Below are 27,692 nucleotides of genomic sequence, written 5' to 3'. Positions count from 1 at the left end.
GTGCTATCAATCAACGGTTATCACTTTATTAAATCGCCACATTATCAATCTTCATCCCTGTGTACTCGCTTAGAATACATTAGTTTTTACAAATCAAACTTAATAATCAGGTCGTTAAAATTTCGATTGTGTCAGATAAGTCAAAGCCGTTCAAGAACAATATTCTTTGATATCGATAAGGTAAATAATCGATAAATTATCATCATAAAGACAAAAAATCATGTTATAATAAACGTTACTGCATAACATAGTCTCCTCGTTATCTTCATTGTTTATCTTGACTTTTAAAAATTAATTAATTATTGCAATAACTCCGACTTCATCATATAGTAACATATCTAGTAATTAACATCAATATATAAAATATTAACTATGAAGGTACATCTGAAAACCATGTAAACTGTATCATTGATCCTTTTTAACATGCGTTCTTTATATCTTTTGCTTTCGGCTCGACAAAATAAATCAGATATTTCAATTCTGGTATCTATGCATTTATTTTAAAAATCACCGATATCATTCATATGTCACAACTCCGTCGATACCAATCTCTATTGTTTCGCCTACAATCATTGCAACTTCATACAAAACCAAACTTATCATTTGAAACTTTCGGTCGTTTAAAACCATTTCGTTAGATTGTTGATACATGTAGCTAGAATGTAATATAAGATATACGTATAAATCAACAGTACTACTAAAGAACATTCAGCAAACCATCGATCTTTGGCTGCTTTAATGTTCCATTAGTAGTAAAAGATACAATTCAGTCAGCTACATTTCGTCTTGGTATCGTTTTATACAATTTATACTCCTGATTTATGAATTTAATCTATGTTTTTCAAACCCAAAATTTGATGATTCCATGCCAACTCCTGTCAAATCAGAACCCTTTTCAAATGCATTTAATTGAATATTGTAAAATAAGTCAATACCTCTCCACAGTCGAGATGCAAGTTTTTCAGGAAATATCATGTGTAAGAGTTCGACGTTTTTCTTTTTCTCAGCCTCTACAGCTTCAGTTCCTTCTATGATGCTTCTCTTCATTTGTTCCATTCTTTTCTTCAATCCATCCTAAATTTACAATTTGAATATACAGCATATAGTCATGGTCAGATTCGTTTTGTTTTGAAATTTTGTGACCAAATCATAGATATTCAATACTCTCAATGACTTGAAGGAATAAAAATGTGTCCTCAAATTGACTATGACCGGAAACAACAGTCAAGTCAGTATCATAGCATCTCTTCTAAAACAAATATCATTTCATACGTTATCTTTTTTGTATTCTTCTCTTTCGTGTTTGCTTATGTGCTTGTCTATATGCCTTTTTATGTTGGTGATTGGCATTATGATACAATATTGACTGTTGTACCCTTATTTTGACATTTTTACCATTATGTCTATCTGCCTTGTTCACACATTGTTCTCAATATAATAGAATTTTTTGCGACTGTCACGCAAGTAAGAGGTTTAGCTAGCTATAAAACCAGGTTTAATTTACCATTTGCTTCATAAGAAAACGCCAGTACCAAGTCAGGAATTTGACAGTTGTTGTCAATTCGTATGATGTTTTTTGAGCTTTTTATTTTGACATGTGACTAGAGACTTTCCGTTTTGAATTTTGCAGAAGAGATCGGTATCTTTATTATTTTACTTTTACTAGAAAATGTCTGCAAACAACTTGCGGTACAATGGGGCTAGTGTTAAAACAAAACAGTTTCTACATTTCGTGTGTAGTATGTCGACTGGGCATGTTCAAGTGTCCAGACACAGATCGATTACTCAAAAATAGACGTTTTCTGTGGGAAAAAAATTGTCCCAAAATCAAATTTATGAAGTACCAAACACTTTATTTCTAAGTTATATCATAAATATTTCCGATTTTGTATGGTTTATGTGGAGGTACGGCTCAATGTGAAGTTGGTATTCCTTTATTAGATAGATTGTGTAATGTCGTTAACAGACTTTTAAACACTCTTTACTCGAGAAATATGTCCCATGTTAACAGAAAGTGCTACAGTTGTTATAAACGATAGCTCTCATCATTTGAGCTAATATGGTACTTTCATTCGATGGAATTGCAATATAAAATACTTGAGAGAAGATCTTTTTTAGCAGATTTCAAAATGATTTTTTATTTTCTTGTTTAAATTTAAGGGCAGTACTGTGAATTATTTATCAGTCGTTTTTTCACAATTTTCAACATATTGTCTAGATAAGAAAGACGGTGTTTGCCTGCATCAGATCGGGCTGCCCGGTCCATGTGTAATATTTTGTTGTTTATTTTAGTTCTGACATCTACGTTTTCGAGAAGTCAGGTTTTATGGTTGACTTCGCCTAATGCACTGTTTATTTATTTATGTGATTCCTGTTATCCATCTTTATGTTTTATAAACAAGAACGGAAATAAAACTAGCGAAAAGCAAGGACTATTGCCAGCTATAAGTAACAAAATCAAATTAAAGAGGATCAGAAATCTGAAGAATGGCCGAGAACAAGTTACAAATATACGAAGGGCTTAGAATGAAAAGTAACAAACAGACAAAACTATGGAAAAGGGATAGACGAAGAGCTAGGAAGGACTTCAATTAGATGGGCGAGGTACGGAGAAGAATGGAAAATATTTACATACTACTTCTTGAAATGGACGAACAGCTGTGGTGTAATGGAAACAAATAGATACTCATTCATATTGAAAAGGGAAACGTCTGGACAGAAAATGACTTAAATAAGCATCTATAGAATATGTTTATCTATAAATTTCGAAGCCATTCCCTAAGATGCATTAATGAAGAGCTGATGAATGTTTTGTCGAAGTAGAAAGGAAAAGAACCATTAGTTATATTATGTATCATCTGCACAAGCCATAAACAATCTAAAGATATTTTTATGGATAATAACATAGTATTAAAGTTTTAATGGTCATATGGCGTGTTCAGAGTTCTTTATACAATAATGTTACATTTCCATTCAGAAATTGGTCGTGAAGGCTTTTATACCACTGTATTCCGATATATTCACAGGGTGCAACATTCTCGTTTAAAGGCAAGAACATATTTCATTTGCTTCAAGTGTCATTTGTTTTATAAATTTGTAAAAGAAATACTATTAGGTGAATGAACTATAGCAGTATGAACAGATTAAATTTTAATCTAAAATTAATTTTCCAATCTACAATATATTTTGTACGTTTTATGCTTATATATGTCTAAGAAATTCATAATTTGACTGAACACTGCAATAATATATTCAAATGACATCAATTTCTGTGTTGTAATCGAAAGAATACAGGAAACGTCAATGAACCAGAAAGGAGTAGGTTCAGTAAGACCTCTTTTTGGCCCCAAAATATAGCGGTTTTACAAAATTGTAAAAATGTATACTTTTAGTTATTTATTGGACAGTAGAATGCTTCTGCTATATAAATATGGATTGTTTTTGACAATACGATGCACATATATCGGATACTAGCATCATTAAGTCATGCTAAATTACTGAAATTTTCACAATGTTAGCATTTTAGTTAAATTTTAGACGGTTTTCGTCTTAAATGAAAGTGGCCGCATTCGTGTTCATTCTTAATATTGAAATGTAAGTTGTATTTGATGATAAGACATAACATATATAAAGGTTGAGGATGAACCCGGATGCGGCCACTTTCATTTTTGACAAAAACCAACTGAAAAGTGACATTTTGGGGCATATTTGATATATTTTTTATATTTAAGCTAGAATCGGAGCGTTTTTAATGAGTAAATCAGTCAAAATATTTTATATATACTTATTGAATCAATTGAAACAGACACTTAAGTGTTTAAAAAGTGTCAAAAATCTTTCGTTAGATGAACTTGAAATTTGAGGCCAAAATCGGCCCTTACCGGACCTACTCCTTTTAAATTCGACGTTATGATATACAATAACATGTGATTTTTAGTCTGTGAAATTAATAACAAAATAACATGTAGACAATTTTTGTATCAATACGTCATGGTGCCAGACCCGTGGTATTCTCCTTACGAATATAACGTTGACGTCCAGCTTAATAAAACCTTTTAGGTTGATAACAGTATGGAATAGTATGATGGAAGACATTTCTCCCTCTAAACTCTACACCTCGAGTTGGTTTACCGTTATGGAATACCTGTTAAAGACGGATATTTTTCAACTGTCGTAACCTCAATCCTCTTCTTTTGGATGTAATATACCGTATAAGACTTATCACCGGGCGTGTACTAACATTAGCAACACGACGGACGCCACATATAGAGCATAATCTTCTACACTTTCCAGGGTTCCTGAGACTAAGCCCGGATTTTACTCAAACCTTAGCGATCTATATTGTGTTTGTATAGTATTGTTGGTCTATTGGTCGGGTTTTTTTTCATGACTGTACGTTTGTTTGGTATTTTTCACTTCTCTTCTGTAACATAATACAAGAGCTCAAAGTGGAAACTAACAACTTCATACTTCCCAATTATCCATATTTAAATAGAGGGCAAATTGAATAGAACATCTCCTTTTATCAACGACGCTAAATGAATGAGACCACGAACAGTTCTGTCCAAATATCTATATTTGAAAAGTGTTTACAAAGAAATTAAATTTTGTGACGTGATCATTTTTTAATACGTCTTATAAGAGAAAGTTTTGATTAGGATTTACACTTCCCGATAGGACCAATGACACCATTCTACTTTAGTATGCTCTCTTATTAAAATGTGTTAATAGTAAGTTACCTGTGCTTTTGTCTGTTCACCGACAAGAATGAGATCCCTCGTGGCATCATGAATTGGAAGATCAGATATATAAAGACCACGTGCTATTAATTCGTCTATTTTCTCAATGCTGGGAGAACCAAGAAATAAGATGCTGTCTGATTCTTGAAGGTATATCATTTGTCCTTTCAATTGCATATGCTGTAATTGGACAATTAAGAGAAAGCTTAGATTAGATGGACATCACACTAATGCCTATATAGCCTCCGGGGAAAAAATCTTTTATGTAAGAATCATTAACTTGGTATTGCTTGAAGGGTCATGGTCGCTTTGATAAAATTAATTATCCTTTAATCCGTTCAAATAGATCGGATACGAAATATTGTTATTTTCATGTATACGTTCGTTTAAGGGTAAACAATCTATGCAATAAACAACAAATGACCAGTTGTCAAACGTTCTGAAATACATGAAATATATCTTAATATTTGACACACATATTAACATGAGTGAAATAAACTGAGACATTCCCAATCTTGACAAAATATATCGAGTCAGTGATAGTCAAGTGCAATATATTTTGGATTCGGAAACTGGAATGAAAAGATGATTAATTGAATGGACCAAATAAAGAGCCTACACTGTCTTGAATATTAGTGTTTACTATAATGATCTGTTATTGGCGAAAACGAAATTCGAAAAATTTGCATTTGCTTTAGTAGTGAATAAACAATCATCCATGGGGGGAAATACTTCATGTGTTCCTTTCAACCAGTCCTCTGTAGTATTGTTAACAAACACATGAATGGTATAAAAATGTGAACTTCGATAAAAGGAAAATTGAAATATCAAAAGTATGTAATTCGTTTAAAATAATGTAGATCGTACATCATGTAAAGCCATAATTGTTACCAAGTCATAGTGGTTCTTTAAAGTTGTCAATCTTTTCTTTCAGGTCTCGGAATCGAAAATATTTTGGATTTGTTCATCAATGAAATGGTTTGATTTTTTTTCTTCAAAATTTGATCCTGACAGATATGTGAAACCCTCTTACTAGTGTGACTTAACTGTAATCAATCATACCGCGTTTTCTGGACCAACAAATTGAGGAGCCAAAAGTGTCAATTTTTGTTAAGTATATATACATGGAAGTTACAAACTCGGATTGGAATTGATGTTAATAACTTGTATCTACAAACATTCTTTGATATAATCAAAAGCAATGTTTTTGCCCCGAGCATTAATTTAGAGACATTGAGTGTCGAAATGCGAATCAGGTGCAGGAAAATTTATCCTTTCATGTTTGTTTTACAACTTATTCATTAAATGACCGACAACTCTAAGAATTACTTTGTTCGTTCAAGTGTGTATTGATTAACGTTGTTGCATTATTACGAGAATATCGGCGTTATTACTATTTTTGACAAGATGCTATAGAAAACCAAAAATCATCACGATTTGCGTTAGCAGATATGATTGCTACATTTGAAGAATAATGACATATAAACTAATTCTACATAGATGGTATATCCCAGACGAATGAAAAGGACAAAAACTGCACGTGTTGACACGATGCACTATATGTGTCTTTACTGTTCGTCAGTACAATCACAAGACATGAATCAACCTTCGTCGCAGTATTTACGAGGGTGAACCGAAAAGTAAGTATCAAATTTCATTGATAAAAATCAATAAAAGACGGAAACACCAGCTGGTTTGGATATTAATATTCCCAATATAAAAGACTTAATAGATGATGTAATAGGATTAAATGTGATGCGGAACGGTTGTAAAGGATACTTGGCTGACATCAGTAATGAAATAGACACATATCATAGGTTATAACAAGGCTTAACATTACTACCAGTTAAATTAGCTTTTTAATTCACTATTCATGGGAATGACGTTAAAGAGATACTTAAATTTAGAAAAACTGGCAATGTTTAAATGTGTTTAACCTCTAAACAAACTCAATAATTGTCATATTTTGAGTCATCTTGCATTTTAAAGAACATGCTGCAATTTTGTTTGATGTACTAGATGAAAACAAATAAACTGTAAAATATATGAAGTATAGAATATATTTTCTAAATTATTTTTTTTATTTTTTTTCATATGTTGTACTATTTCACTACTATCAGAGGTTAAGTGGACGGATTGGCACTAACAGACTTGTTCAATCCCGCCACATTCTGTATGTATTTCCCTTTCCTAAATCATGAGTCTGTAATACGGGGGGTGTCGTTTGTTGCTGTATATCACATTTGTTTTTCATTCATTCTTTTGAACATAAATCAGGCCGTTAGTTTTTGTCTTTTGGATTCTATTACTGTATGTCAGTTAAGGGTTTTTAATTCATAGCTGATGATGAAGTATGGAAATTGCTCATTGTTGAAGGCTGTACGTCGATCTATAGTGTTTAACCTCTATGTCAGTTGGTCTTTGGTGGAGAGTTTTCGAATTGGCAATCATACGACATCTTCTTATTTGTATAATAACTGTCAACCTACCTGTTGTAACTTTGATCCGCATTTACTCTCCAATACAAATGAGAAATTCACCCTTGAGAGAAGTGCTGAGAATGTTATTTGGTCGAGCTTAGGGCGAGTAATGCTAAAGTAGGTTTCAAAGTTCAAACCTTTTGTTTGAATATCAGAGGCTATGACTTTCATGAGAGATTTTCCAAGTTGTACTATTTTTAGATTTCTGTCTACTATCACATGAAAAGGGCAAGCCTCACAAAAAGTGGATATCCCAATTTTTAAATCGGACGGTTTGCTCGAATATGTCGATTGATTAACACATATCGTGCAGTTATTGTTACTGTTGCGTTGTGAAGAATTTATATGAAAGACATGATGAATTCCGGAAGGCGATTCGCTTGGCTGAATAACTATGTCAATCTGCACTTGACATAAAAGTTCAGCGATTTCTTGAACTATTCCTGCATAATAAGATAACAGACGACGCTTGTCAGAGTAAAAATGCATATCAACATTGTCTAACTTATTTTCACATCGAAACGAGGGTGGAGTTTGATTCTTAAACTGTGGGGCTTTACATATTTCCTCATGCAATCCATCTAAGTTACTGAAGAATTCCACCATGTTACTACCCATCATTCCAAGAGCTTTGCCGTATTCTGCCAGACATAACTTTACATACTCCCGACCCAACTGATTTAGACATGTTGATAGGTCCGTTTCTGAAATTGTATGATAAAACCTTAATAATTTACAATTTTGACATGAACTGCTTAATACATACGATTAAGTTTAAGTTAACATTCACAATAGAAAATGCAGCATTGTTTTCATCTAATCCTTCATAGTTTAGTTCATTGTGTTTAAATATGGTTTCGAACATTTCAACTACTGATTCTGTCAATCATTTCAAAAAGAGAAAGACGAGGGTGAGAGAAAGAGCTGGAATAAAAGTCAACAGTCAAACTTCTATATTTATATTAAATATGCTTTACGTCTAAAAGTAAGTACAAGGTCTAAAATAGTTGTTTGTGGGATGAAGCTTAGTTGTGGGTTTTAAATAGTAAAGTTAAAGAGAGTTCTAATGTTTTACGGGAATTCTAATAATGTTTGGCAATGGTTGAAATTATGAAATACTAGTATCAATGTCACAGATGACAATAGATATGTTCCATTGATAGAAGCCGCCATCAAGTCCTACTTATCTTGTTGTTCTACGTATACCAAATGCGACTTATCACTGGATATTAATGTAATTGCACGGGCAATACGATGGGCCAATGTATTTGAGCAAAAACTGCGAGTACATATTATCAAATGTTGTTTATTTAACTTTGTCTTAATTTTCGTTTTTGTGTCGGTCGATTTGTAGTTATCTTTTCCCTTTTCCATGATTTTGTCTATCTTCCAATTGTTTTGTTATTAACAACAGTTCTAATATGGTATGTACTATCAATGACAAAAACTTTTTTGTTGGAGTGATTGTTAAATGTAGTATCTACTACACCTATTATGTTGGCGTGATTGTTAAATGTAGTATCTACTACACCTATTATGTTGGAGTGATTGTTAAATGTAGTATCTACTACACCTATTATGTTGGAGTGATTGTTAAATGTAGTATCTTCTACACCTATTATGTTGGCGTCTTTGTCAGAATAATGTGTATGAATGTTTAAATTTGCTTGTCACTTCTGTTGTTTGTTTGTGAAGTATATGTACATAGCTTTTAGCTACTAGATCCGATTTATTGTTAATTAAAGAACCTTAGTGAGCGCGCTCACATACCCCACGCCCCCACATTGTCATTGGAGAAATGAAATAAGTGTAAGAAAAGAAAATTGTATAAGAAAAAAAAATTGAATCATAATTTTCTGTCAATATGCACATCTACATAGTATCTCCTTATTATCTACAAAGATTCATGAAATTCTGTTGTGTGGTTTCAGAGGAGCTGCGATGACAAACTGTTGCAGAAGTACATTGAAGCAAATAAGTTCAAAGGAGCATAACTCCTAGAAAATTGTTTTTGTAATTGCCTGTCAATATGCACATCTACATAGTATGTCCTTATTATCTACAAAGTTTCATGAAATTCTGTTATATGGTTTCAGAGAAGTTGTGATGACGAACTGTTGCAGTAGTACATTAAAGCAAATAAGTTCAAAGGGGCGTAACTCCTGGAAAAAAAATTGAATCGTAATTTCCTGTCGATATGCACATCAGTATGTCCTTATTATCTACAAAGTTTTATGAAATTCTGTTGTGTAGTTTCAGAGGAGTTGCGATGACAAACTGTTGCAGTAGTACATTAAGGCAAATAAGTTCAAAGGGACACAACTCCTACAAAAATAATTGAATCGTAATTTCATGTCGATATGCACATCTACATATTATGTCCTTATTATCTAAAAAGGTTTTGTGAAATTCTGTTGTGTGGTTTTAGAGGAGTTGCGATGACAAACTGTTGCAGTAGTACATTAAAGTAAATAAGTTCAAAGGGGCGTAACTCCTAGAAAAAAAATGAATCGCAATTTCCCGTCGATATGCACAACTACATAGTATGTCCTTATTATCTGAAAAGGTTTCGTGAAATTCTGTTGTGTGGTTTGAGAGGAGTTGCGATGACAAGAAACAGGACTGACGGACGGACGGGTCAAAAACATTATACCCTCTGCAACCAGTTGCGTGGGGTATAATTAACCTAGTATTATAGATATAAGAAGATAATATGAGTACCAATGAGACAAATCTTCATCCAAGTCTCAATTTATACAATTAAACCATTATAGGTCAAAGTACGGTCTTCACCACGGAGTCTATGCCTGTTTAGGTTGCTCTTCCTGCTTTGTCAATTTAACAGAACTATCAACAATAGTTATACACATGGGAAGTAAAGCTAGTTTTAAAAACAGGTTTAACCTACTATTTTTATTAAAAAATGCCTGTTCCAATTGAGGAATATAACAGTTGTTTCTATTCAATCAGTTAGGACTTCCTCTTCTTGAATTTGCCATAGAGTTCGGTATTTTTGTTAATATTATTTTTGGTATTGGCCTTGGTATAATTTATTCTTATTTGTGTTACTCTAGATTTCTATACAAAGAACGAATGTGATCATTATAACTTACAGAACATGACATTATTATACACCATAGACAATCGTTTGTAATCCGTCTTATCATACAGTAATTACACATTCAAAGTTAGCAATTACTTTCAGAAAAGTCTTCCAAAGCAAGTTAACTTGCTACTGGTTTTCCGTTTTTTAAAAGAGATAATTTTCCAAATTAGGGATATTAAGGAACAATTCACTATAATGGAATATAATTGCGCTCATGTTAGATTCGGTTAAATTAAATATAGGCTACCAAACGGACAACTAAATCTCCTTAGTCAACTCAAATGAACACAACATATCGGTGTGCTATACACAATCTATTTCTGTACATATGTAAGTAACAGATCAAATGTTCACCTAAATCATCTACATACATATATATATATTTTAAACCAGAACATTTCTGTGACGAGTACCCAAGTTGAAATTTAACACACCGAATTAGCTGCCAATGGAACGCTTTTATACACACGAATAATCATAAAGAATTTTATAAAGATGTAATATAAGATTATTCGTGCGAGTAACTTCTGTATCAGGTCATACCGTTGTTCATATTTAATTTGATAAAAAAAATACTATTAAAAAAATATGATGTCTCAGTTGGTATACTTCACAATTGACTTTTCTGCTCTTATCTAACCCGACTATTTTTATAACTTTCTTTTTTCAACCCAACTATAAAGATATTGCAAAATGACACAAGACACTGAGTGGGTTTTAGACTTGATACAGGCATCTAACATTAAAGTTGTTACTGAGTTAAACTTATCATTTAAGAAATCAAAAAAACCAGTTTCAATTTCCATCAGTGGGGTTAAGCATGTTACAAAAAAAACGTATATTTAAAACTAGAAAATAAGATCACATAATACCAAAATAAAGTCCAATGATAAATGACAAAAGCACAAGTACAAACTTCAAACACAAAAATATTTATCAATTCAAACAATGCTTGCAGCTACTTTAAAAACATGTTAAAGGAATCCAAATGTATTAAGCCTGCTGATATGATTGCATCGTGTCCCACATTCTATATACTATATACCGACTATGTTGTTCTTATGGTTGGACCATAACAGCACAATTTTTGTGATACATGTTCCAGCAATGAAAATTTGTGTTATCTATTTGCCTAACATCCATGCTGGGGCTTTTTTTTCGCACCAAATTGACTAAATCTGATAATGCTATACTGAAATGTTCATGAATTACTAGTACTTTTTCTCGTACTACTTTTTTTGTGAAAGTCAGTCGTATAAACAACAATGTTCAGTTTTTCAGATACAAACAGTTTAACAATAACTAATAGTTAAAAGTTGGATTTTAATGTAAGGGAGGAAATGGTTGAAGGCTGCCAGAGAACAATTCAAGACCTTAAACGTCGGGAGGGTTAAAATTATTTTGTCATACATAAGGTTATGTAAAATTGAGAATGGAAATGGGGAATGTACAGACATTTATACAAATATGTATCGGGGTATCTCACGCACAGAGAGGTAACTATAAAACAGAAACTTCCTATGCCTTCCTAATCAGTTAGTTATGTTTTTTCAGCATTCCGTGCCACATCCTCTCTAAACAATACAATGTCGGATGATGATGGACGTACGAGTAGGTGTGGTCATTCCGCGCCATATCCTCTCTAAACAATACAATCTCGGACGATGATGGACGTACAAGTCGGTGTGGTCATTCCGCGCCATATCCTCTCTAAATAATACAATGTCGGACGATGATGGACGTACAAGTATGTGTGGTCATATTCTAAAACCAAGACATGTCCTCGTGGTGTTACAAGAAGTTAAAATCCGTCAAACATACCAGAATATCAGTTAACGATTTCATTGTTGTAAAAGACGGATAAAAATGTATAAATCATAAAAATCCTTATTTCGTTTTCATACTTAAAAGTATTAGAAACACAAATCCAACTCCGAGCATTGCAACACAACCTATTCAAGCAACTATTGCAATTGATTATTTAACTAAATCATAGGGGACTCTGTAAGAAATTAAGACAAAAGTAAATCATTAAGTGTGGTTTGTCAATCAACAATCTACTGTTTCCTTCTACATCGTAATTCTATATGGAAAAGGACAAATTGATTGCATATACAATCTACTACTAATGATTCCTTGATTCTAATTACAGCTAAAATCACACGACCGTCAAATAATCATTCTGTTTGGTTATTAGCCTGATTTTTTAGCATCGCGATTCCAAGATTTCTATTTCGAGTAGAAAACAAATATACAATCAGAACATCGTTAAGCTTTGCTTACAATTAATTTCAATAACCAAGGAAACTTTATTCCTTAATTGCTTGAATTAATGATTTATGTAATTTGAACTTGCTTATGTAAACGTCGTGTATTAAAGGTTCAAAACAAGTTTGCAATCAACAATGCAATTTCACGGGAATAAATTCAGCCGAGTATATTCATCGAGAGTCTGTGGTTTAGTGGTTATAGTTTGTCTATGTATATCTTCGTTTATTGTTTGACTGCTGTATCCATATTTATGACATGTTCACCTATTATGTCTGTTTGTTTTGTTCACACATCGGTGTCAATATAATGGAATTTGATGCGAATTTCATACAAATGAGAGGTTTAGCTAGTTTAAAATCAGGTTTCATCCACCAAAATGTGTGTACCAAGTATTACAGTTGTATACATTAGTTTGATGTGTGTACCAAGTATTACAGTTGTATACATTAGTTTGATGTGTGTACCAAGTATTACAGTTGGTTACATTAGTTTGATGTGTGTATCAAGTATTACAGTTGTATACATTAGTTTGATGTGTGTACCAAGTATTACAGTTGTATACATTAGTTTGATGTGTGTACCAAGTATTACAGTTGTATACATTAGTTTGATGTGTGTACCAAGTATTACAGTTGTATACATTAGTTTGATGTGTGTACCAAGTATTACAGTTGTATACATTAGTTTGATGTGTGTACCAAGTATTACAGTTGTATACATTAGTTTGATGTGTTTGAGCTCTTGCCATTTGATAAGTGACTTTCTTTTTGATTTTTTTTCGGAATTCAGTATTTTTGTGGTTTTACTTTTTCTTGTCTTTATATCACTGTATTATCCTATTTTCCTTTTTTCACATTATCGCTTTTTTGATAGTTTTGCATAATGTGCATTCATATCTAATCTATATTGTATTACTTCCAATGATTTTTATCTGCACTTAAAAAAGTACAACCGTATGACACTCCTATCCATAACTTGTTGAAACATAAGAATGTATTTGATCTACAAGTGTACTATAAGCCAAAATCTATAGTTTCTACTTATAAACAAGTATCTATGATGAGTACAGAAATCCGATAAGAGTATAAAGCATATCAATAGCTTCAAGTAAGAATCAATGCATGTACTGTCATCGCATTTCACGTTTATACCTAATATTGAGTGACAGAATCGTTAAGAGTATTTCTATAAACAGCAGGCACAATCAGATTGTGTTCAAGTGGTACAGTATGTCATTAGTAAACAACTCCAATTTTATCAAAGGTGGGATCGATCAAATTCAATTTGCACTTTTAGACCTCAGATTCACAACAAAAATCACGACTTTACTCTTCAAAATTAGTGGCATATTTGTTCATGTTGAGAGTCTCTCATCAATGTAATTCTCTCAGATTATTTCCAAGACTGTCATTTTTGGGGGCAGTTATCACAAATGAAAACAGTGTACTAGTATACTGTTCAAAGAAGCTCAAATCGTTCGTTTTTATAGCTATGTATATTATTGAAATGTTGACCAATTTACATTTAACGAATTTGCAAACTCTTTTTGCGGAAAGTAAGTTTATGATCGCCTATAACTCTACTGAAATACTCGAGGGTAGATTAAATATAATGTCAAACAACAGTTTGTTATTCGCTGTTGAATCATTAATACAATATATGAATATGTATATATTCAAACATTGCATAACATTGAATACATACAATTGATTTTTATTTCAATGTTATGAATTTATTCTTTATAATTAAATTTATATATAAATTTTTTAACATAATAGTTTCTTAATTAACAGTCTAACAACAGGTCTCTGTCGTATGACCATATGTGTTATTTGCTCTACTTCGGGCTCGATCAGTAGAACATATTACAAATGAACAGCAAATATGTATATGAAGATAGTAAATAATTGAACATACAAGTTATTTTTCAACGATTTTAGTAGATTTTATGTAGAGGAAACGCGCGTCTGGCGTATAAAATTATAATCCTGGTACTTTTGATAACTATTAGTATACTACCAGCTATTCTTATTATTGTGCTCTTTCAGCTTTACAGTTGAAGGTATATAGCTAGTTAAACAGTCCAGGAGCTACTATTGTCACAAGAATTCATTTAATGAAAAACCGGATTATCCTCTCTGCCAAATGCATATTAATAATGTTTGCAGTAACATTCTTGTTGAGTAACTTTATACTTCGTACCGTTAGCAATGCAGAAGTAAAACATCTTTTTATAAGTCAATAGTTCATAACGAATTAGAAGCAATTATATCCCTAAAAGTTGATATCTTATCTAGCTATTTATATATGACGATCTATATATGGATATATAGCACCATTAGACGTTGATTGTTTACTTCAATACATAGAAAGAACATGCGGATGTCACCGCAAATTAAAAAAACAACACTTCAGATTATTTTTCCTGTGAGATGAAATTTCGATTGGAATACCAAAGACTTTATCAATAAGCTCTCATTAGTAGGAAACCCAATTGTCTAACCGTCGTCTAATTTAGACTTTTCGTATTTAAAGTAATTGGTCCTCTCCAAACGAATGCATAAAACATGATTAGAAAACTAATTTCACATAGGCTTGTAAAGTCTGGCGTTTATGTTGGCACACGAAGCCAATCACGATAATAAAAAAGGTATTCGTCTTATAACTATATCTCGTTTTACATCGAGATTCTTCGATAGTTTCACTGAAATGATTATAATGAATGGAAATTGCCTTAAACCAATTGTAAAACTTAGTAATTTAGAAAATCTTACATGAAGTTTTACCTTATGGGAGTCTATAGTGATTAATATTAACTGACAATTTGTCGAAAACAATACGTATGATTCTGATTATAACGCAGACATCGTTGTTAATTCTATTAAATTGTATAGATAAGGCAGCGTTTAAGGGAATATATGATTTCTTCCTTGTTCAAAACATTATGATTGTTGTTTATAGATTCTGTTGTTTTCCTTCATACCAAATAGTTATCAAAGGTACCAGGCTTATATAAGACTCATCAGTGACGCTCAGATAAAAATGTTTGAAAGCCAAAACAAGTACAAATGTATTGACTTGAATATATACATCTGCCAGTAGTAGCATTTTTCTAACACAAATATTATAAAATAAATAATCGCAAAAAAAATTGTTAGGTCAATTTCTTAAAGTTAAGGGGGAAGAAACCAATGGGGTATTTAAAAAGTAAAATCACAAAAATACTGATCTCAAAGGAAAATTCAAAACGCGAAGTCGCTAATTAAATGGCAAAATCAAAAGCTCAAACACATCAAACATATTGATAGCAACAGTCATATTCCTGATTTGGTGCATTATGTAAAAAAAATGGTAGATCAAACTCACCAAAAAAAAACCCTGACAAAACCATGGCAAAAACACTATAATAGACGACAAAACAAAGTCTACATTATACTAAATAAAAAAAAATTAAAATTAAGAACTAAGAATCAAGTATCCCTAACAAACATTCAGGGGTGATCTCATGTGCTCTAGGGATATTGCAGATCCTGCTCTACATGTGATACCAAATGTTTAGATTATAATTTTCCTCCATTAAAACTGTAACAAATAACTTTTCTGATTTGAATTATGTTTTCAATCTTTTTTTCTACAAAGAGCTGTTAGACCAAAAAGATATTTTTTTTCTGACTTCAAATAAAGGCAACAGAAGTATACCACTGTTCGAAATCCATAAATCGATTGAGAAAAAAAACTAGTAACAAAAAATAAATAACATGATATCTTAAAAGTATAAATTACAATGAATTCCTCAAAAAATAAATGCCAAATGTAAGTTACTTAGAATTTTTTTTAATTGCTTTGATTTCCTTAACATACATATATTCAATTTCGTCTGCAAACAAATCGTAAAGCTTTTTGATGCTTATAAAGAATTACTTTTGTTTTAAATTTGGATAAGAACTTAAAGTTTAACAAATTCTATCAACAACACATTACGGAACCATTTTCGCCATTTACAACTTGACTAAAATATTGTTGAAATCTGAAAGTACATACATTAGCTTGTGATACTGTAAATTTTAGTTAAAACTGAAGGATTTGACCAAAAGTTTAGAGGCAATAAGGCCCAAATATCACTACAAATTTAAAAGTTATCACACATTCCTAAATGTGTCCAGAATAAGCTACAACACAAGGTAATCAGAAAATTAACAAAAATTTCACATTGAAATAAGTTATCATGGAAACAAGCCAAAACTAAATTTGCATACTGGGTAAAAAAAATCATGATTTTGTTTGTTTTTCTCAAATTTTTAATAAATTTTAGATTGCAAAATTATAGTATGTGTGCACCAAAGAAACAACTTTGTATTTGGTGAAATAAGGTCAATATTTATTACAAATCTTCTCATAAATTATTTTCTTGTTCTTGGCTGCGCACGATGTTTCAATAATAAAAATAACCATTGAAAGAGCACACATACTGTATCTTTCATCTATTTAACATATTATGAAGTAATTGCGACGTCATCAGATAAAAATCTTTATCGATTTCATTTATATTTCACGACCCTATGCATTTCCAAACATTATGTGCCAATTTGAAATAGTTCTCAAAATTGGTATTTTCTTGGGCCAAAACCAGGCCGTAATGCCCCTACCTCTTTTATATTAATCGTTATTAATTTTCCAGTGTTTAGTATTTCAGGAAGAACCATTGCAACATAACAAAAAGTAAAAGCACAATAATACTGAACCCTGAGGAATATTCAAAACGGAAAGTCCTTAATCAAATGGGTATATCAAAGGCTAAAACACATCAAAAGAATGGATAACAACTGTCATACTCCTGACTTGGTACAGGCATTTTCAAATGTAGAAAATGGTGGACTGAACCTGGTTTTATAGTGCTAAACCTCTCACTTGTATGACAGTCGCATCAATTTCCATTATATATTACAACAATGCTGGAAAAAATAATAGGTAAAATAGTCAAAATATGGGTATAGCAATCATCACTGCGGTCACAAATATAATCATTTCAAACAACCGCATACAGACCATCCCAAAGATCACATTTTCAATTTCATAAATATATGTTTCAAAAACGCCACATTCTAATTGCATCTACCTTAATCAGTGTGTCTATCGGACATGATGTAGCTGTGCATTCATATATTACACAACAAAATATGTGCAACGTCTCAGCACGTGACTTACTATCGAACAGAGAAAACCACATTCTATACCCATTACTAGTATACAAATGGTTCACACAAGAATTAAAGTCAACGTTGAGAGTCGATGTTTTATAAAGAATACCATAATGCTGAGATAAATAATAACCCTTGTTATATATTTATTTATATATAAACTAAAAATATAACTAGAAATCAATTCATTATTTCCATTCTATAAAAATATATTCTTTTATTCTCAAGAGGCGGTTACTAAAAAGTGCACTGGATTATGGACATAAACAATTAGAACAAACTTTAGTTTTAACGGATTGTTTCCCTCAATCTGCGTTCATTTGGCACACCAAAAGGGTTATCTAGATTTATCGTTCATATAAATTTTGTACTGAATGTCTTTGCGAATAACCTGATATTCTTTGTGTTTCTTAAGATGCATTTGAAAACAGCAATAAAATATCACCAGACACTGGTTCAATTGACGTTTATAGTCGATAGAGGGTTGGAGTTTATAAAAGATTTTTACCTTCGTATAGCAGGAAGGTATTGCCTGTAGTCAATTAAAGAAATCATTGTTTTTAAGTTCAAAGGTAATAAACTTCATAAATGTACCACAGATGGAACTGATTCATGTGGATGTATACATACCGGCGACTCCCTTGAGGTTAATTTTTTATTGGAATACTTTTTTGCACGTAATTATTATTCTTAATTACAGTCAAGCTTCCCAATACTGATGGAATGTTCAGAATAATTATTCAACAGCAAAACAAACCCATTTAAAGACAATACTTTATTTCCATGTCGCAGCTAAAACAAAGTAATCTCAAGACATTATCTTCATTAACAACACAGGCAGATTTAATGATGTCACCGATTGTACATTACACGAAGAACAAAGCACCTGCTAACTGTGTTTTAAATTTATAAAATGGTTACCGTCTAATTAACTTGCTGTTAAGGACTGAAATAGTTACTCTGCACTAATGACTCAAAACATACATTCCGTTATGATATTAAGGTTAGTACCAGAATCCTTTAGAATACAACCATTTTGTTTGAATCTCAATAGCTTGCTTAGACCTATGACGTAAGAAGGAACTATATAATGTTTATCCACAATATTTGAACTTACAATTGTACAGCATTGTTTCAATTAAAAGTAATTGGAAAAACAACATGTCAAATACGGACAATTTTTTTAGTTTACATTCGCATTTCTTTCATTTCTTATTTATTTTTGTTATGAATAATGTCGATAGTGATGAAAAAAGGTGAACATTTCATGTGCAGATAATTGTTGTACAAATAATGTAGAAAACTTAAGATGTGGAAATCATTAATACTTGACTGACAGTTGGCTGCTTAAAACCTTAAAGATTTCACAAACAGTCGTAGCCAATAGAAAAATCCCAGAAAAACCTTACCTTTTTCCTTGCATATATGGCTTATTTCTGTAGTATTTGACCAGTATTCTGTCAATCCCCATCGTGACACGCGTTTGTGTAAATTTTACGTTTTTACCAACTATTCTTGCAGGAAGGTATTTAGCGATGAAAATATTGCGTTCGTTGAAATTTGGAAATTTGAGACGCACCTTTTGATGGTCAATATAAAGATAAGTTAACGAACAATGTTACATAAATTTACCAGTTCTTTGTTTATAACAGTGCACTGGGGCTAATAGTCGGGGATAGAATACAAACAGTAGGCCTATTTTGAATTTCCATGCTGATCGGTCAATTGAAAAGCAATGTCGCATCTGTTTTTACGAAATAACTAATGATATTTTTCTTTTGTCATTTTAAAATAACGAGACAACAAGGAAAAACACGAACACACTCCCCCGTCTTAAATATATAAAGAAAAGTTAATAATAAAAATCTTTAAATGACAAAACAGTTAGGGAAACAACAAATGACGACGCAGCTGACGAAACAACGAGATGAACTTTTTCTGAACGTGTCTTCGATAGAAAACAATTAGGTTATAAAACAGACAATTATGTTGAATAAGGGCAAATAGTTTCCCTTGCTGCAACATGCCACATTCATTGTGTATTTTTTCTGAACGTGGTTTTGGTAAAAAGAAAACCTTATAGGTTGATAATACAGATATTTTAAAGAGTGACAAACACTTGTGTTCCCATACACTATGCCACCTTTATATGGTACTCATGAAGTTGTTGCAGTTGCAGTTATTTTCTATGATCGTGACTCTTATCTTAAACAAAGGAATGAATGAGTCACGTCCTCGTTTAGACTGAATCTGTATATATATATATATATATCTATCTCGCATGGCAGTTAAGCAAACTTTTAAGGCTTTACTGTCGAACGATTTTAGTCAAGGTCTTATCATACATAATCCGCTAAAAAGAGTGTTTAACTAACGTGGTTTAACAATAACAAGGGTACAATTAATGCAGCACTGACAACAAATAAAGGCAATGATGTGTATCTGCTGATCAAGAGTCTGCTAACATACAGATTCGGAGAACTTTTGTTACAAAAATTTAATTAAAACTAAATCTAACAATAAGCTGGTGATTTATTTTTATTTTGTATAACTGTTTAGTTTTTTAACTGCAAAGATATTTAAAAAGTACATATATTTTTTGTCCTCGGCTGTGAATGTGTTAAAACAGACAGCATCAATGAAACTAAAACAGGCCATTTGTGTTAAATATTGTTTGATTAACTGATTGTTTGTGTGTTGTTGATCTTCCAGTGGCCAATGTTTGTATTTGAGTTCTACCATTTAACTGGCTAATGATTCAAAAAAACATATTTCGAAGAGTTTCAGATAATCTATAAGTCATGTATGTGTTCATGCAACACACTGTAACATGCAGTGCGAATTCACTTTCACTTAGAATTGTATAGGATCAAATGATTAATATAGGGGTGTCTGTGGTACATTATACCAAACAGAAAAGAAACCCCAAGACTGAAATTACAGAAAAGTTATATTGAATTAGATTACTTTCCGAAATTAAAATCAATAAAATTGAAATTCCTCCTATTTCATTTAAATTTATTTCCTTTGACCTCCATTTATAAAACGTATTGCTATTGAAAAGTAATCCTCGTTAATAAATGATTTTGGTCACAAGCTTATACTTGTAATCTCTGTAATTCGTATTTACATAAGAGATATATGATCACACTACGATAGCTGCATTTTTAACCCTTGGCTTCATTATGCAGAAACCTTCTCTAACAATACAAGTAATAAGTCGCATTCCATACCAATCAATTGGGTTCTACTACATAAAGAGGGTTGAACAACAACCTATAAATTCTACATTTATTAGATTTAATGAAAAGGGTGAATGTTTGTAGGTGGGAATTTTTTAAAACAGATTTGTAACGAATCATCAACACCTGCTAAAAATTAAATAATAAAAGATTTCCAGTCCTGTCACGATTAACTTCGTCCTATATTAATTCAAATAACAACGCTTTCAGATTTTAACCTTCAATAACATCGTGGATCATTGTTGATGCAGCCAGGAAAGTGCATAGCACATAAGGTCATTGACACAAATGTAATGTGCAATAGTCCTTTCTAGAAACAATTTTCACAAAGCCTGATTGTGAGTCTACAATTGAATAATTTGTTCATAGAAAATTCTCGTAACGTTAAGTCAACCAAGGCAGCCAAAATGCCCCGCCTTTTATCCAATTTAAAACATACATGAAGTTTATACATATTTACCACTGGACGTAAATCAAACAACAACATTATGTATTGTTATTTGATTTACGTCCAGTGGTAAATATGTATAAACTTCATGTATGTTCAGGCCAAGAACAAATGCACCATGCATATATTAAGAAGTTTTTCCAGGTACATGTATGGCTCTCCCAAATTGGATAAAAGGCGGGGCATTTTGGCTGCCCTGAAAAATAATGGTACATAGGATCAAGACAAAAGAATACAGAAGTTTCATGACAACTCTCTGTTCCAATAACTAGTAATACGACATTACTTTAACCTCTTCGTCGTGTCTAATCCGGTTTTCAATGTTCGTATTTTCCATAAAAATGCTTGATACAATGTCATCAAGGCTTTACCTTAATTCTTATCGTTTTTGCAAAACTTGTAAGTCCTGGAAGGTCAAATTTGATTTAAATCTATAACTGTATTGTAGAAGTTCGAACATTTTTGTCACGGAAAAATGCTACACGTATGTCAAATTGATAATATATTTAATATCTAGGGACCACTTTAAATTTTTATGGTGGTCGTCGTCTGGGTAATATAAAAAAATAACGCTAAAAGAACCTGATGTTTAACGCACAATTGTAGTGCAGTGTTGTTTCAAGTTGGTTTGATTCTTAAACAGAATATATATATAACCATTTTGCTTTAATTTTAATGATTTCAAACTTACGTAGGAGATTTGAAGCAGCTTGTGCGAGCTTTAAGATGGATTCCTCGTCGACAGGGTTATGTCGTAACTCTGTATCAATAAATGCCGTGCTGAAAGTTACTTCGTCTATGTCACACGCTTGTCTGCAAATGAAATAAAGGAACAAAATTTACAATCGATATCAATTTACTGTTTAAATTTGTTTTAAATATACAGTGAAACCTGTTTAAAAGACCATGTATGGGAGAGCAAAAAAAGTGATCTCTTAAGACAGATGGTCTTTTAATACTAGTTCAATTTATATGAAATGTACTACAGAGGGATCTAAAATTAATGGGTGGTATAACACTGTGTTTTTGCTTAATAATGTGGTCTCTTGAGCAGGTTTGACTGTATTTTCTATTTTATACTTTAATTCAAAGATGTTAGCAATAGATAACATTAAAAAAACATTGTCATCAATACAATCTCCTTTGTTTCTTGAGCTGATATATGGCACATCAAAATGATGTAAAAAATGGTAAGTTCGTGCTTTTTGTGTTTCAAATGAATTTATTCAAAATAGAATTTTGTTCACATGAAATCTTTTTGAAGAACGAAGTAAAACTGTAAAATAATATCATGAGTTATTGTAGAAATAACAAGAATTGCAAACCAATTTATCAGACAGTATGTAAAGATGCGTGTTATAAAACAATAAAAGGGAAATTGAGGGTTATCGGGGACAAGTAGTAATTGCATTTACATTAAACAGAACCCAGAGATGTACCATATACTTATGAAATCGTTTAAATTACTTGTATTTAAACATAATTGATGTAAACTTGTGAGCCGTCTGTTGGCATTTTGAAAGCTTGATTTTGACATGTCTGTGTTGTTCGTAGTAAAATATGATATATTCTTCTACCGTAAAATGAAATAAACGGATATTCATATTACTACTGGTGTGGCAATGAATAGCTGAGAATAGTTTCATCACATGCATAATTACTGTATTTTGTTGTTTTAAAAGCATATACATGTAGTTCTCATCCGGTTAAATGTCCTCATTACTGCTTCTATTGTTTTTATTTACCCCGTTAATAAATTAAGAAATTATTCAAACAAAAATAAGGCTCTAACACTCTAAGACTGATAAATTTTACTATTCTTTTAATGTCACTTCTGGTCATATAGCCCCTAACATGTCTATGTCATTATTGTTCCCGGACTTTTTTTTAAATATTTGGTCCTGAACGTTCTTTGTGAACGTAAGCTCAGAAAAAACAATTCGCACGCTCGAAACTAATAAAGTGTTTCTTCATTCAATACCCATCACATATCTCATATCGTACACATAAATGTACTGTAATATAAAGACTATGTACCTTGAGCTATGTACTACCTTACCTTGCGACATTTAACGCATCTTGACCTTTCCTACATAACAGATTAGAGTATGCCCTATAGATAAAACCAGCCTGAAACATAAAGAGGAAAAATGTTATAATTAGCAGTTTCAATTGTGTCTAAACATAACACATAATTCTGCACATTTTTGTAAATTTTCATCCCTAAATTTCACCTCAAAGATGACCTCCACAAACTCATTATTTAACAGAAAAATAATACCCTAAATCAAAACATAATTCTGTTCCAATCTATAGGCAAGACATAATCTGGTATCAGAGGAATGAACGGTATACTGTAATCTCAAATGACAAAAATTAAGATGTTGAGCCTATTGTTTCTACAATAAATCGCAGTCAAACATGTTCTCCTTTTTTACAATAGTAGTCTCGAGTGGTTGAAATACTTATTACAAATGTGTCAGATGTGGTAAAATTACCAATGGAGATGATTCACCAGCAGGACCGTTGCTGTTCTGTTCGTTTTTGATTAAAAAAAAACAATCACATTACATGTATCTACTAGATTTAACAATTTAATTATACTTTTAATACGTAATATGATGAATTTCTGCTAATGTTCTTAACAGCGTAGTCTATATGTATTCGATACACCCCTGATGGCGTTAGCCTGCGAAAGGTGTATATTATTTACACCATGCTACATGCTAATTTGGTTAATGCTAAATCAGTGATAGCTTTCAATAATTTAGGAATGAGATCTTTTAGCAATTTGACTATTATTTTGTCCTTATTTCATAGTAAATCATGATAAGTGTATGATATACAATAACATGTGATAGCGTAATGGTGTTATTTTTTTTTATATGAATTACAGAAGATATGCATGGTGCAATCTCTATTGTGACAGCAACCCCGATTGGCGCCTGACTACGCTCACTATCAAACATTCTTGCATGCAATGTTATATCTACCATCATTATTTCCACGATAAACAAGACATTATATCAAATTTTCATGGAAATTACAAATTAACACCTGTGTTAGAATAATTTTGTCACGCACAAACATGGAATCACTTCTCAGCAAAAGCCGCGGATGTTGGGCCAATTAAACCATACAAAAGAAGACGCGATTCTCCATGCAGCCGATACTGAAATCATAAGACAATAATATGAGGTTTCATTGAGAAAAAAGTGAAACGAAATCCATTTTTTTAACTACTAGTTAGTTATCTCTATCGACGACAATTTAACTAAAAGTTTGCTTTCAACTATTTCGTCTACATTCGCTCACATAACCTTCTGCTCTAATATATATATATATATATATATATATGTCGTGTACAAGTTGCGATTTTGTATAGGTTATAACATGTACAAAAATATTGTACATGTTAAAACTTGTATTATGCAAAAATACAAGTTATAACATGTACAAAAGTACCTCATACATGTTATAACCTGTACAAAATATTGCTTAAAAATGGTTTTAACTTGTACAAAATTTAAAATAAATCTTAATGAAGTAAAATATACATTTAAATTCACCAATGCATAAAGAACAACAATAAATAGGCCAGAACGTGTCTTTTTCTGTAGAGGACAATGATCACAAAGTTTCAGAAATATATGTGTCATGACTTATGTTGGCAAAATGTGTTTTCGTGTAATTGTATGTTTTATGCAGTCCATCATGGCTTAGATAAGTGTGAAACTATTTACTAAAAGCTTGCATTCCTCAACGACAAATACATTAGATACTTAGTAACTAAAAATTTAAGAACGATTCCTAATAATTTTGGGAAATACTCCTCCCTCTCGTTTTTATTCGTACAGGTTATAACATGTATGAGGTACTTTTGTACATGTTATAACTTGTATTTTTGCATTATACAAGTTATAACATGTACAATATTTTTGTACATGTTATAACCTGTACAAAATCGCAACTTGTACACGACATATATATATATATATTGGTAATAAATAATTGAATGTAAAACGCGGTGAATAATCACAATGTACTGTAATTGCATCTGCTCAAAATCAGAACCCTGGGATCGACAAAAATGGATTGGCTCTTCTTGGTCAGTAGTATTTATGTATTCTAGACATTTGAATTTAGAATCTAATAGTCATGTCTTCAATGCACGTAAGTCTTACAAAGGCACCGACATTCTTATATTGCATTTAATCATTTATCATAAACACAATTTTAAAAGTTTATCTTAACTGGCATTTAATAGTAAACAACTGGTGTCAAAAATCTATCTCTTTCCTGGGGCAAGCCAATACATGGAGCTTTGGTGAAGATATGTAGTGATTAAAACGTGAATCTATACACAATGATGTAAGATCATGTGAGTGAGAAGATTTTCTTTTATCAGGAGCAATGCCGTCTAACTCATGCACAGTGCAGGATCAATGCCGTCAAACTCATGCACAGTTCAGGATCCAAAATAAACGCGTGTATGCAATAGGACCTGTTGTATATGACTAAAGTTTATCCTTTTTATCATCTTAAGCTTCCAGCTACCATTTCTTACAATAAACCTCATCTTTTTCTTTTCTAATATAATATACTATAGGGTAGGGGTATTGGGTAGGTTCGTAAACCGTTGATGTATAATTAGTAACCATGGTTCCCTTTTCTCTAAAATTAGGGCTTCTGATAGTGAAATGCATTAAGGTTATATATCGGACATATCTGTGATATAATGTGCACATAAATTGTCAGTACCATAATGTTCCGTGATAAAAGGAGGAAATTCTTCGTATCTATCTAATCATAAACTTTTAGTAACTGTTTATAAATTTTGATACATGCACTTCAATCTAAATTAACAATTTCCCCATGCAAAGTTAATACTTTCTTACAATAGACCTCATCTTTTTCAAGTCTGATATATAATATACTATAGGGTAGAGATAAGTTTTCGTTACCTATTCCCCATGCAAAGTTAAGACCATTGTGGTTGTGCTTTTGACTGACTGTTTATATATTGTTCCCTCAAATAATAAAATTTTGCATTCCTGATGAAGTTTATTTGAAATCTTTCCTATTATCACGATCACGATTATAGTTATAATAATTTGTGTTCGTATACTTTAACAAGCTCAGACGAAAAAATAAGATTTTAATTTAAAAATGATAAAACTCTGTATTATACGGAAACACATTTTATTACATTTGTATTTGTTTGCATTGTTTGCATTGTTTCAATTTTATGAGTCTCTCACTTAATATTACAAATAATGTCGATCAACTTAACTATAAAGTAAAGGATTTTATAGGTTTTTTACATGCAGAGTAAAATCTATATCAAATACAGATAAATTAATTGTTTTCTCTGGTGTATTGTATCGTGCTTGTTAGGATGGTTATTTTTTAATTTCAATGTCTTCAGATTATGTAGCTTTCGCTTAATTTAGAAAATAGAATTTTCATTTGACTATTTATTTTATCTTTTCGAAATTTCAAACGGCGTTTCTTTTTATGACATGATTGTTGAAAAGAATCGTACTGTTTAAAAAGTATTTTTAACTTTAATATCTAATTACGCAATCAAAGAAACTTCATATTCATGCAACTGTATTTGACTTATCTTCAAATACGTATATGCATCTAGTTCATCATTTAAAACCATATCCATTTGTGTATACCCATAACATTGTAGTGCTCAATATAAAAAAATGACGCATTAAAAAAAAATGTCTTTACTCAAAGACAAGACTGATAATGAAAATTCGTCAAAAAATACATCTTCAAATCTCAATGATGGCTACAGTTTTATTACTACAACCAATACAATAATGTTTATTACTACAACCAATACAATAATGTACGCTACAGTTTTATTACTACAACCAATACAATAATGTACGCTACAGTTTTATTACTACAACCAATACAATAATGTACGCTACAGTTTTATTACTACAACCAATACAATAATGTACGCTACAGTTTTATTACTACAACCAATTCAATAATGTACGCTGCAAGATGTGCAAAAACGTTAACCCTCTAAGACAAACATATGTATATCAAACTTATAGTGAATAATTAACATTGGTCAATTATAACATGTGAAAATATCCATCATATAAACATTTATTTTACTAGTTCTATAAATATTCTTGTTAGAGCCGTAAGACAGTGTTTAATGGTCCCAGATTGCTGGGTA

The 27,692-nt window shown here is 31.6% G+C and overlaps 1 protein-coding gene across 1 annotated transcript in view; it reads right to left on the bottom strand.

Annotated features, from left to right (window-relative positions):
- The window catches only part of LOC139484763 (guanylate cyclase soluble subunit alpha-1-like), a 77,790-nt gene that overhangs the window by 8,684 nt on the left and 41,414 nt on the right, over positions 1–27,692 (bottom strand). The window contains exons 2-6 of the mRNA XM_071268689.1: positions 23,544–23,614; positions 22,176–22,297; positions 7,229–7,923; positions 4,740–4,919; positions 936–1,074 (exon numbers count right to left, since the gene is read on the bottom strand). Of these exons, the coding sequence (XP_071124790.1) occupies positions 936–1,074; positions 4,740–4,919; positions 7,229–7,923; positions 22,176–22,297; positions 23,544–23,614 (1,207 nt within the window). The remainder of the gene's footprint in view (positions 1–935; positions 1,075–4,739; positions 4,920–7,228; positions 7,924–22,175; positions 22,298–23,543; positions 23,615–27,692) is intronic.

Source organism: Mytilus edulis, chromosome 8 (genome assembly GCF_963676685.1).
Source record: "Mytilus edulis chromosome 8, xbMytEdul2.2, whole genome shotgun sequence".
Lineage (NCBI taxonomy): Eukaryota > Metazoa > Mollusca > Bivalvia > Mytilida > Mytilidae > Mytilus > Mytilus edulis.
Note: the sequence above shows the minus strand (reverse complement) of the source record. Positions and strands in the feature narration are given on the sequence as shown.